Source organism: Geospiza fortis, unplaced genomic scaffold, assembly GCF_000277835.1.
Source record: "Geospiza fortis unplaced genomic scaffold, GeoFor_1.0 scaffold138, whole genome shotgun sequence".
NCBI lineage: Eukaryota > Metazoa > Chordata > Aves > Passeriformes > Thraupidae > Geospiza > Geospiza fortis.
The window spans coordinates 12,089,903-12,103,996 of NW_005054307.1; the positions used below are offsets into that span (position 1 = coordinate 12,089,903).

Genomic DNA, 14,094 nt, shown 5'->3' on the forward strand with positions numbered 1-14,094 from the left:
TATGTGAATCTTTTCATCCATCCACCCTTTGCCAATGAAGAGTCCAAGAGGAACCTCTGGTCGAGCAAGCTACCCCTTACGAACAGTAAAAACAATAATCTTTCTAAACTATGCTGTGAATCTCATACTCAGGTGAAGCATGGCAATGACACAGGATATGCACTCCTTTCAGCCTTGCAGCCAAACACTCTGAGACTGCACAAGCAACCCCGGCGTAAATTGGGGGTGGGGTGAGTGTTTGGCTGCATGACAAGTTCTACACTTGTAACTGGAATGGGAAATAGTTTGTATATTTGTCTTAGCTGAATTGCAAAATATTGAATACTTGATCAAGATACAATTCTATCTTGACTGAGAAATCAATTTCAGAAAGCAACCTAGTCCAGTACTGTCTTTCCTGGCCATAGTATCAATCCAATCACGTCTAACCAGCTGTCATGTAAGGCTCTCATATCTCATGACAGCAGACAGGATAACCAATACCCTGATAATAATGGGATACCATTAATTCAATGACAGTGTCTTTGAGTTAATCTGTTAGAAAAGACCCCAGAAGCTACAGGAATGCATCTTACATATTCCAAAAGTGAAGACACATTTTACAGCCTTCTGCTTCCTTTCGGTCAGAAATTTAAGGAGATATGCCTCTGCTAACAATTGTCTGAATACCAGCCATATTTTCTTTTCCAAAAAAAAATTTTTTTGTGTTAAAAATCTGAACTTTGAGGAAGTCAAACACAGAAGACAAATGAAACAATTTTCTTAGAAAGAAAATGTGGATATCCATATTCAATGTTAAGCAGTGCTTATTTTCACAAATATATTTACAAGGGAAGCCAACATTCTGCAATGCAATGGCAACCTATGCAAGAACACTTTTTAAACAGGCATCCCAACTTACTTTTTAGACTTCAGATATTATGAAATGAATGCTAACAGAAGTTTTGTACTGAAAACTTTAAAACAGCATGATTTAAAATAGCAAATATAATATCAAGATTAAAGTACTTTATTGTTAGGGCATGATTTTCAATTCAAATGTATTTCTCACCAACTCTCTCCCTTTGTATTGGAGAATATAGTACTACCTAAACATTTTGGATGTAAAAACAGTCCACTCAAACATGCATCTTCAGAGACTGAGAGAATTAAATATTACAGTTTTACCTAAAAATCAAGATAAAGCAAACTATATATTGCAATTTGCTGTCACACTAAGACAAACTTCAGCCTTAAAGAGACAATCCCAAATGAAACTTAAAACAGGAAGTATTTACCACCAACACCTCTGCTACAAAATTCTCCATCTAAACTCTGCACTCAGTACATCACACCTACAAAACCACTGTTCCCAGAAAACAGTCTGATTTCAGCTTTCATTACCCCACCTTTTTTCTAGATACTGTTTCCTTGTGTTCTCAAACTTGACTTCTCAATGTACCACATCAGACACGCAGATGCTAGCAAACAGCACAGTCTACCATAAATTCTCATTTCTTGATGATAGTCAAGGTGCACACACAGCATGGAAGCAACGCACAGGATTAGAGACAGGGTTTAATTCCTTTAAATAGGACCTAGAACTATGACTTTATTATGCCCCTGAACAATAAACAGATCAACTCTATTTAGAAGAATAAGAAAATTGATTATACAATAAAGAACTGTACTGAAAACTCGAAACTCAATACCCTTTATCTGATATAACTTTTAGCTTTAGTATGTTCAATTAAAGTGCCTCTATTTCAAATAAGTTCCCTGCTGCAAAAGTTATTTCAGCAAGTCTCTACCTTTCAAAAACTTCTGGATGTGGGGGTATTTTATAAAACCCTGTCATATTTCTCTTCACAATGCCAACACCCAATAGAAAACACAAAATTGAAGTCTTCACTGTGATTTATGCAATACCAAAATCTTGACAAAACCAATAGGAATTAGCAAAGACATAGCAAGTAAGTGGCACCATCAGAATTAAAATAACTGGATTAAAATATTCTTATTGTTCCCAAAACAATATACTTAAGTACATCACAGTAAGAACTTTGTTGCCGAAATAATAAATCCACAGATTTACTATGGTATATAAAGGAACCTTGAGTCAAAAAGGAGTGGGGGGAGGGATGACAGGACACAAACCAACTCTGCTCAAGTCTTAACTCGAGTAGTAATACAAGCCCAAACCCTCTGTCTTGCTGCCTGAAAAGAGAACTACTGTGCATGGCTGATGTTACAGAGTTGAGACCAGTAACCAAAGCAAAGTGACCAGAAGCAGATGATATGTTCCTGAACTCCCTATGGATATCTCAGTTAAAAGCCTGGGTTCCTATAAAAATGTGCTCAATCATTCATGTGGAACAGTTAATCAAACAGAAAAAACAGCATAACAGCAGCTATTCTTCCTTCTAACAATAAATAACCACAACAGCAACATGGTGGATTTTTGGGCCAGTTCCATTAGAATTCACGGAATGCATAGCTAAGAAAATGTGTTGCCTGCTTCTTTCCAGCATGTTACTAAGGACTTTTGTATTTGTCCAAGCAAACTAGAGTGTCAATTGATTTTATTTTCAAAACCCTTTTATTTCTTCAGATGTAATCAAAATCAAGATATTAGAGACTGCTTGATGACAAAATATAAAAAGTGTCATTTAGGAACAAAGCTACAGGCAAGTAATTTCATAATTCACTTCATGAATCTTCTCTGTTGGAGATGTTCAAGAGATTCTCACACCAACTGTGTTCCTTGCAGGTCAATAGAAGCAAATTCAGCTTGAAATATATATTAGACATATTACCCCAAACAGATGAACTACATACTAATAAGTCAGGATCATAGCTATCACCTGAGACTGCTGAAAAACGTACATGAAAAACTGCACACCTGCAGGTGAGGAAGATAAGCCAGTGCTGCAAAGAAAATGCCACCAGGGACCTGACAATTTTGAAAAAGCTTTTGACAAGGTTCCATACCAAAGGCTATTAACGTGACTAACTTAACACAAGATGGGAGGAAAATGTCTTACAAAAAGAAAATTAATGAACAGGGTACAAAAAGCAAGGTCTAGTGGCCAGTCTTCAGGGCAGAGAAAAGGCAGCTGAAAGGTCTCCTGCTGGGGGATTGGTGCTGGGACTGGCTTCATTCAGCATTTTCAAAGACAACCTGAAGAGCCAAGCATGCAGTGATGCTAAATGTTTTGGGTAGGTACCAGACACAAGCAAGGGAATACCAAACCAAATGTTCTAGCAAAAAAGTGAGAGGTAAGATTTAGTGTAGCTAAGACTGTTGCCTTAAACTACACCTTTCCTACAGAGAGCAGAGCTTGCAGGTGGCAAGTATAAATCACTAAGTGATCCAAGACATTGCTGACAGTTCTACAAATCCACTGTACAGCACCAGACTGAAAGGTACCACCAGGAATGCACCTCTGAACATTGTTAATCAAAAACTGTGGCAGCTGAAAGGTACAGGGGGCAAATGGACTGCAAAACATGGTTATGCTCACATGCGCTCCCCAGTGACACCATCTATTGCCACTGGTTTCATTGCTTTTATTAAAGAAAGACGTGCAAGGATAATACAAAAATGCATAAATAATAAGAAACAAGAGTAGAAACCAGACAGCACATTGACAGCATTCCTTCAAGGTATCCAAGGAGCTTATGGATGACATGGAGGGATGCCCTAACTGAAGATGAAGACTATAGAATGGAAGCAGGCCCTCACTGACCATCAGGATGCATTGCTCAAGACAATTGCAGACAATTGCCAGACAAAGCAAGCATGTTTAGTATTCTCAAGTGCACTAAAAATCACATTATTTTTTAACTGATACAGCAGCTATTGTCCTTTAATCTAAGGTCACTAAATGGAGGTCTGCATCTCCTCCAGAAAATTAAGGTGTCTACAGATCATATCTGTTTGTAGGTAAGAGAGAAGTGTATGAACGGCCAAATTCATCAGGATTGATGAAATTCTTAAGTCAGTAATAAGTTAAGTCTCTATCTCTCCAGCAGACAACTAGCTAAATTTTTATTTCCTTTAAAACAAAACCAAAAACTCACACAACTACTTTCTAATTAAGCACCTAGTACTACTCAACCAGAAAACGCAAAGGCCAAAAATATTGACTACATGGAGTAATGGTGCCCTGCAGCACAGGAACTCTGTACCATGTAAGTGAGAATGAATATAAGTCAGCTACAATGAATTTTCAAACACAGTACATAATTTATATACAGAAGAAGTTTGTTCTTTCACCACTGTAAGCTGCAGAAACCAACTGATTGGCTGATTCCCTCAATCTGTACTTAAACTATAAAAACTCCATTCTCAACAGACACAAGCCAACATTTGAATTTTTTGCTTTGTTTTGAATGTTGCTGACTTAGCCTGGAGTGTGGAAAGGCTTCTAAACAAGAAATAGAAAATTCTGAAGTAGAACAGAAACTGCAAGGCTACTAAAGAAGAAATAGAAAAATCTGAAGTAGAACAGAAACTACAAGCTACACGAGTTACATCATGACAGAAGAAATACTTTTTATTCAATAGATAGGCAGATTCAGACTGGAAAACACATCTATTTCAAGTTTTTAATCAATTGAAAGGAATGCATGAATTGAATAAGATTTTTATTAAATCTTAATAGGAAATGGGAAGAGGCTTCCGTGTAGGATTAAATTTTACAGACTTTTTTGTAGTATAACATTTTAGCAGCCACTGCTAGACACAACATCCAGTAAAGCAATTCATAATATGACTTAGACTGTCACAAAGTTAAAAGGCATACAAACTCTTTTACTCTCCCATTAGAGCATTTATATCCCACAGAAGAACACTAGAGAAATCACTGAGTTTGAAATGGTGATTATTGAACATAAAAGCTACCCTTAATCAGTTTGATAAAACAGAATTAAAACTGATCAATTTGATAAAACCAATTTAGGCTAAATAAATAAATAAAATGTAATAAAGCATTGATCAATCACACGAAAAAAATCATTTGCAATAGTTTTATGGGTAGGTATAAACAATCATTGTCCCTCAAAAGAGAAGCTGTTCAACCCAAATCAGTACAATACGGCTGTTTCACAGCTTCCTCATGTCTTCATCAGCACTGAATGCTGCCTTCAACAAGTGAAAGTACTTTATAGTATTGGAAACAGCAGCATTTCATAATTACAGCCCATGTGGCAAGACCCCTCTGGTTCTTCCTTCTCTCTTCAGTCATACAAGGATTGCCAAGCAACTTTATTTCAACAGCTCCTATGCATCATCTGGTTTCTTCCACAAATTTTCCAGATTAACACTGATAAGGATGAATTTCAGATCTATCAGAGACTGCATATGAACTTTCTTCACTTCTCACCTCACTGCCCATTTGACATCAGTAAGAACAGTTTGCAGGGCCTGCAACCAGATCATTCAGGAAACCTGCACTTAAGCAAACCCTCAGATGAGAGCCCAGGAATACACAATCCCACTTTAAACTGTTACTGTTTGCATAGCTGTAACATATACCATGCCTACAATACATTATCACATATGTGAGACTGTTTACAAATCACTTTTATACAGAGTCAGTAACATCCAAAGAAGACTGACATACGAACAATAAACAAAAGAAACCCAGAAACCCCACATCACCTCGTAATTCAGGGAAAGCCAACAATTTTACACTGCAAGGGAAAAAAGAAAAACAAAAGAGAAGCAAATTTCTAACCTGCACAGCAGCTAGCTAAGCAAAAGCACAAAGACTAAGAAGAAAATCAAAAGCAAACCTGCAGATTTTCATATGCTGCATGAATTTTGTTAGCCCATAAGGATTCTGTGGAAAATCAAAACATTTCAGATATTAAAATGAATAAAAGGAGGAAATTAATGTGTATCAGACCCATTCTTAGAGACAAAATAAACCCCTGTGTTATCACTTACACTCATTCTTACTGGCTCAGCTGCGCAACAGCACCACAGACTCTTTGTTACCGGCTCTGCTGAGAGCACAAGAAGCACCAAACCAATTAAGGAACATCTTATATGCTGAATTCTCATTTTATTTTTTAAATTTTACCACATACTTAAAGTTAAAATAGCACCACAGATACCTCCAAATATCTCCCTTGAAGCCACAATTTTCTCTAGATCTGATTAGAAAACCACGTTAATCTTAATTGTAAAATGACTGTAGATGGAGCATAAAAGCTTTATCATTCAACAGAATGAAATTAGGGCTGCCTCTACGATTTCTTTTTTTTTTTTTTTACACAGCTTTACAGACATATATGATGACTACAGTCATCATATCCACATCAATCCACAGCAGTCAAGTAGTAAAAGGCCCACTGGGAAGTTGTTTACAAAATTCCATGTTAGATCAATTACATAGCTGTGTCAGATACCAACATGGGCACAACCTAGAACTTCAGCAAAGGAGATGAATTTTGAACCATCATAAAATGTAGAGCCTTTTGTAAGCACCAAAGGCCACCACCAGCACATGTTATCCACTCTTCTATACTAAGAATTGGTCAATCCCTTCAATGAATTACAGATCTAACACAGAACTACTTGGGGAAAAAAAAAAAAAAAACAACCAAAAACATTTTTTTACTTCTGCAATTTGAAGATCAAACTATTATGGATACATCCTTAAAGGATTAGTGAAACAAGGAGTATAGAGAGAAAGAGCTGAAACATTATTGCTGCTGCAGACAGAAAAAAAACCAAAACCAAACCAATTCAAGACTGCTTGTTTTATCCTTTTTACTGCACTTTGAATACTGTCAGCTCCCTTGGGTTCCCAAACATAATAATTTCCTACTGCTGTATATTCTTCTAAACAGCAAGAAAGAAGAAAAAGACAACCTGAAAGAAATCAGGAAAGTACTACACGAATGAATTGTCAGGGAAAGTTAAGAGTAAGTAAGTGTCTTTAAAACTACTTAAATTGGTAGATTCCAAAGCACTTTTGTGTCTTGAAAAAAGGAGACAACAGTGAAAGAAAAAAAATTCTTGGACAACATCCAAGTAGAAATTTAATAGGCTACAATGGAGAAAATCCATTTTTATGGAAAATACAAGCTTTACATGTCTAGATGTCTCAATTATTTTTATAGGCAAAACACTGAATAAAAAGATACGGGCAGGGCATTTTACAAATAGAATACATTACCAGCAGTTTACCTCTAAATTCAGCAATTTAAAAAAATCCCAAAACACACAGAAACCTGTACCCTGCACCATCCCCAGTTACAAATGCTGCAGTTATCATTAGCACTTCTCTATGGTGACTCTTACAAGCCATTAAACTACTCAAAATCATAACAACTTTGTTCTACAGGATCCAAGTGAATAATATCAATGATGACTTCACACAACCTTAATAATTTACATCTTCTGGGACAAGCAGAGTTTCCAGAGCTGCTGAAAATCTCAGTTCTATGTATAACTTACAAGTAACATATTCAGGAAGGAAGATTTTAACCATAAAGAGATGCAAAGCTGTGTCCCAGTAACACACTAAGAAAAACCGCACAATTACTTTTACGGAATGAACTGACGTTACAGCTAAAGCCACCAGAAACAAAACTGGATTTCCTGATGATATTTTTGTTTGAACCAGTGCAATGGACTATTACTGCCTCAATGCTGACAGTACATTCATGGGCTTAAAAGAAATACAATTTCAGGAATTACTAAAATCCCTCAGTATTCAAATAAAGGTCTGCTACTACTATCACCCAGTTGTGTATTATGGAAGTTAATTATTTTTGAAAGCTTGGAGCAAGAAAATGGAAACATTTCATCTAACTGAGAATTCTGATGTTGCAATTGACAATGCATTTCAATCTAATGCCTTCCAATTTAGATCTCCTTAACATATACTTTGATCAAGAAGTAGAAGGCAATCTCAGAACGGGCTGAGACCATTAGACATGATGTTTAATCACTAGCTGAACAACTTTTCTTTGTCAGAAATGAGTGAGACACCAAGGTGCTACATGGCTCCATGTCATTTCACAGAACACTTTTGAAGGTCACAGTGAATATCTTATTTGTCGTGCAAGATAAAATAATCTTACAAAACAAAGCAAGAATAGCTTACAGCTCATAGTTTTGACAAAATCATCTGAAGAAATGATGTTATAATCGCATGCAAGTGAAGTTTTGTCTTACTTGATCAAATACTTCCGAAGCTTGGAAGACTGAACTACTAGATTTTTGCTAAATCGTTTGCAGATGATGCACACACCATGATTTTAGCAACACTGCGCCCACATACTCAACCTCAAAAAGCAGCAGGGAGGAGAACAGTCTGAAGTGGTAGAAGAGCAAACAAAATATACCTATGGAGAGCAATCCAGCTTGTCATTGGGAAGAACAAACAGACTGCTGAGTTTCTGGGCTACCCCTCCTTATTTCCCTCCTTCCTTGCTCTAGCTATGTGCACCTTCCCTGACAGGAAAGACAGAACTGCATGGGTACAGGTAGGCTGTTCTTGATGAGGACTTAAAAGTATTCCTTGGACAGACACACATGAGGGGGAGCTGTTTCTTCCCACTCAAAGGGACCAACCTATGTACTTAAAGTTCCCCAGAAGTTCTGTAAGAAAAACAGTTTAATGCAGACTTTTTTTCTGGACACTAACCCATTCAAAGCCAGAACTACGGCAGGACCAGTTGTTGTAACACTGACAACTTCCAAGATTGACATTATTTCTGAAAAATAGGTTACTAAATCTATGTCCAAGAACTTTATTTATATAACATACAAATTCACAACTTTTGAACTGTGGTGATGTATGCATTGCATGCCTCAGTCAATGCATTTGCATAAAACAGACTATGTAGAAATCTTACTGAGAGTTTTCTTCCGTCTCCAGTAACACTTGATGATATAAAAGCCACACAGTTTGTTGTTTGTTCATTCCTTTTCTTACAGAGCAATGCCAAGAGGTACAATTCAGTGTCAGCAATTTACTAGAAACTAGAGTCTTAAAGGTGCAGCTACCTCACACTTTTAGTGCAGCCCAGGACTGCAGGTGTAAATCAAACTGCTTTATTGTACCTACCAACGGCACATCATGAAGCAGTCCTGGACTGGATGAACAGGATTCCTTTCAGAGAGAACTGAACCACAAGGTGTGAAACCAAAAGTGCAAACAGCATGTTTCAACACAAACAGGCATTGAGTCCATGCAGCCAGCCTAGAATTAGTTCAACAGCAAGAAAAAAAGAAAATCCCCAAAATGCAAACAGTATGGACATGAGTTCCACAGCACCAAACATTGCAAACATTGCATTCTACAGACATAACCCTGTCAGACCCTGCTACATGACAGAGTACACAACAGCTCATCTGTTCCAGCATCTTGAAAGAAGCTTATTAGCCCAACCCATCCAGCTCATCTGGAGAGGTTGTGGTTTTCCACAGCCATAGATATCCAACTCCTTGGTTTTCATGTCATGCACTTTCTTGGAGTTGCTAACATACCAATGTCTCACAGGCTGTCAGACCAAAATCAGGCTCTGTACACACAGTTCTGACTTTATGCTGCAGCATCATCTACCAAACCCATCATCTTGCAGTGGATATAACACTCAGTTCTCTACAGCAAAGGCACACCACACATTAGAACCTGGTTCAATATGAAGCTCACGTGCCATAAGAAAGGCATAAGACAATCTGAAGAAAATATCCCTCTCAACATTTTTCAGGTTACGTATTTATCCACCATGCTGGCCAGCAAGTTGTACTTGTTAACTCTCCCTCAAGAACCTGAGCTCCAAGGGCCTCTTCCACTACCCCAAAGAGCACTCAGTGTCTGTCTCCCTGCAATGCACAGGCCTAGCAGAACTTTCACCACCAACCTCTTCCCTCATGCAATCACCAGTGGAAGCCAAAGCCTTATGCAGACCTTCCTTGGTCCTGACACACAACATACGGCTCCACACAGCTCAATTCCAGCAATACAGCTCATGCATTCTAATATATCTTCACAAACAACTGTTACCTAAAAATTTTTTGATCAGATCCTTTGTATCCAAGAACTGTATCACAAATTTCAAAAGACATTCAGAGGCTTGCAGTGCATTCCTTGCCGCAAGTCAAAAAAGTGGAAGAACAGATAATTCCCTTGAAGCCATATTAACAAGTTACAATCAAAAGCATATTTTGGGAAGAAGAGCCACAGGTTCAACTGAAGCAAAGTTGATTTATCCAAAGCATATCATATTCATGAAGGTATCAACTATTAAAAGCTGTAAGAGATGATAACACTAACTTGACCCATTCATTTGTCCACCATACAAGCTTGTAGCTCCTCAGATCTTCCCAGAATTTTTCCAAGATGTTAACATTGCATTTCTATGTTCTCATTCTCAGGTAACTGGTCATCATATTACTGAGTCTGCATAGCCTCTGGTTTAATTCTGCTGCTTCATCTGAGTTTTTAGATGAATACTATTTTGTCCTGATTCCTTTGTTGGTTTGAAACTGGGTATATTGAAGTGATTAATGAAATTATTATTACATCAGATTTGTCAAGAGATTATGATTCTATTTTCTTCAGTAACCGCTTGGGGGACAGGGAAATGCAACCTTTTCTCAAGCCAAAGATTACATCCCCATTCTGCTAGGTCAAACTTCTTGAATCCAGCAATGTTTATATGAGTCATTTAAGTTAATGATATAATCAATTTAAGAACCACCAAAGAAAGGGAAGGTAGAGCAATTCCCACATTGGTCAGAACAGCAATAGTAACAACATAACAATGCAAGACTTCCTCATGCTATGGCACTATTAGATCTGATAAAAACCCAATAGATAGATTGTGTCCTTGTATAAAAATCAGATATTTCTTAATCTAGGTGCTCACCCCTAACACTTGGGGGCTGGACAAGAAGGGACCTTCTAACCTCAACCATTCCATGAGCATTCGTAGATTGCTCAGGCACCTCTCTTTGAAATCAGGAACAAAGGTCAATTATTTAACAGCCAAGACAGTCACAATCTTACTCTTACTTTGTTGTTCCACATTCAGAACCACAACAATCACTTTGCTTAGATCACCCTCTGTCTTTGCCATTGATATCAGAAAACACTCCAGCAGCTCAAACTTAACACCTTACCAGAGCTGGATAAGTTACCTGACAATGCCAGGAGGCTTCCACAAGGCCCTCAAAATGACAAAACACAAAACCCATATTCCTGCAAGCATAGAACAGCAACAAAACAAAACCCTAATCATTTCTCTCCAATTTGAATGAAAAAATCCACACAGCAGAGGCTTCACCAAAGCATGTTTGAGAGCTACAGTACTTCCCACAATGCCTTCTGCATCTGTCAGTTGAGGTCAACATCAGCTTCTGACATCGTGTATGAGTTCAACAACCAGTGCCACAATTCTCCCATCAAAATCTACATTTCTTTAATGCCTTAAGGAAGCATCGGAGTCATTCCCTATATTTTTTCAAAACACAAGATGACATGTTTAGAAGAAATCTGGCAGCCCTGATAGACTACTGTTAACAAACACAGTTGAGCACCCATATCTCAGGTGTAGAAGTTACATCCTGCATAATGGAGAAATACTCCCTCTCCCAGAAGTTCATGAAGGAAGAACGGATTATCAGGACATGATACAAGGCAATGAAATAGGAATGGGTGAGAAGAAAAGCAAGCCTTGATGAATGAAAGATAATTAAAGAGTTCAAAGGTGTGGCCATAAAGGCTATTGTCACACACACAGTCAACTCGCGTTGACAAGGAAACCACCTGAACTCAGGGGAGGAAACCTCTAGTACCAGAACTACAAAAAGTGAAACTACAGCACTATAGTAAAAAGCATCCCAACAAACACAATAATGACATACAAAGCAAATAAGCCCCATTAAACCATTGTATTAAAAAATAGCAGAAGACCTGAAGAAATGTGCAAACATCACATTGAGACATTATGGTAAAAAGACAGCTTTGTGTTGAGACATCCAGGATAGGATACAGCACACCGGAGATTTGTGCACTTCCCTTCATCCTGCCACAAGACCCGTTACCCTTCTCATAAGGTAACCTGAACAGCAGCAGCTGCCTAGAGAGGCACTGCAGGACAACATCCCTTCAGGATGACACGAGGAAGTTTCAGACATAGGTCAGAGCTGGGGAAGCAAGCAGCAGGAACAAAGGATACAGTGTGAAAGAACCTGTACATCCACACAGCACTTTCCAATCTTACAGATTCCTATTGAAGCTCAACTCCCAACACCGCATACTCCATTATTCCACTCACAGGTCTATTCTGCTGCATGTGTCAAGTATCAGTAATATGTACACTTCCAGTCTTGGCTATAATGACAAGATGGGTGACCACTGTAAACAAAAAAAAACCAAAAAACCTCAGTTTCATTGGTGTTGCACTTCCACCAACTTTTTCCTTGCTCCCACACTGCAAGTGATACAAGTTTGCCATTATGACTAGGAGCAGAAATGTGAACGAGAAGAATATTTGCTTGTTAAAATTATCATTTTGCTAAACATACAGGGCAAGGTAGAGATTTGGCCCTAGAAGAAGTTAACAAAGAGTTGCATACCAGACCTGAACATCACTAACAGAAACAAAGTTTTGCATTCCAATATTATCTAACACTAAAATTGTCTTTAAGAATTAACACTTAGATTTTTAGGGTCTTGAAAATGAAACATGTATAGCAGTGCTTGCTGTGTTGTATAGATTATGGTATTCCATAGTATTTAATACAGGATGCTTAAGAAGGACCGAAGGAAAGAAAGAGATGAAACAGAGTCAGAGCAACCACAGCCAGTAGCTTCCAAAACTGGACACTTATACATTGCAGACATCTTCCCTCTCTTTTTAGACATGGCCTTAGTGAAATGCACCTGAAAATGCAGTCATTCCTCTCAAAATCTACAAGAACTACATCAGAATAAACTTCAAGGTTGGCAGGGAAGCCATTTAAATAGGATCAATCCCCAGAATATAGCACTGGAAAGAGAAGTTATTAGGGGTACAGAATGCACTAGGAGACAGAGAAAGGGCAAAATGTCTTTTAGAGATTCTGGGTGAAGTAGCAGCATATAAAGAATTGTTTATTTCATTATTGAGGAAAAGAACACTGATTGAAAGAAAGTAGAAAAGTGGCTAAAATGCATGTAGAGACATTGAGTAGGGTCACACATAGAGCACAGCATCTAGAGAAAAGAAAGGGCATCACAAGGGAGCCCAGACAAGTGATACAAACTGAAGATGCCAAGCAGCAGTGAAACCAGCAACCACATCCAAGATGTACACACAAACCATGGGATAAAAGTGTTCCTAACAGGAGCTCCTGTCTTGACCACACTGGCATGAAAAATTAACTGAAGGTGCATAATAAATTCTGTAAGATAATGTTAGGTGTTACTTATTAGAGAGAGGTGAAAACCACACACAATAACCAAGGTACATGGAAAGTAAACAAATACAACCATCTACAAGCCGTTAACACAGCAAAGGGTCACAGTCTACCACATGGCATGGGTGAGAGAAAATATGAGCCGCAACACATGGTGATGCACAATCTTAAGATAAGGACATAGCAGCTATGCAGGAGGAGGGAAAGGTGAGAAACTGCCAGGCCGACGATATGAATGGGAAGTGTGAAAACCCCAGAAGCTACTTTTGTCTGGCTGTAGATGCATTTGGAGAAAATGAGATATGTTCAGAAAAGCGACAGGCAGTAGGAATACACAAAGGTGTGGGAGAGGGAGGGCTGATTTCTGGTGGGGCAGGAAGGAGAAGCAGCAGTACCTGAAGCAGAGCAGAGCCCCCGCAGTGGCGGGGGAGAGGCTGGGAAGGGACAGGCGCGTGGTTCGGGGGGCCAGGGCAGAGCAGGGTGACAGCGCCAGGCGAGGGCCGAGGGGCCGGCGGGGGAACCGGGCAGCTGCGCTGGGCTCAGGGACACCGGTGACCGGCGGGAACGGGGAACGGGCTAGGGCAGGGGGCGGCGGCGGCCGGGCTCGGTCCCTCGCTCACCTGCTGCACCCCCAGGAAGTCGTAGAAGTTCCGCGGCACCTCCTCCACCAGGTCGAAGAGCTCCAG

The 14,094-nt window shown here is 38.9% G+C and overlaps 1 protein-coding gene across 1 annotated transcript in view; it reads right to left on the reverse strand.

Annotated features, from left to right (window-relative positions):
- The window catches only part of DNAJC1 (DnaJ heat shock protein family (Hsp40) member C1), a 167,562-nt gene that overhangs the window by 93,713 nt on the left and 59,755 nt on the right, over positions 1 to 14,094 (reverse strand). The window contains exon 4 of the mRNA XM_031066833.1: positions 14,029 to 14,088. Coding sequence (XP_030922693.1) covers positions 14,029 to 14,088 — 60 coding nt within the window. The remainder of the gene's footprint in view (positions 1 to 14,028; positions 14,089 to 14,094) is intronic.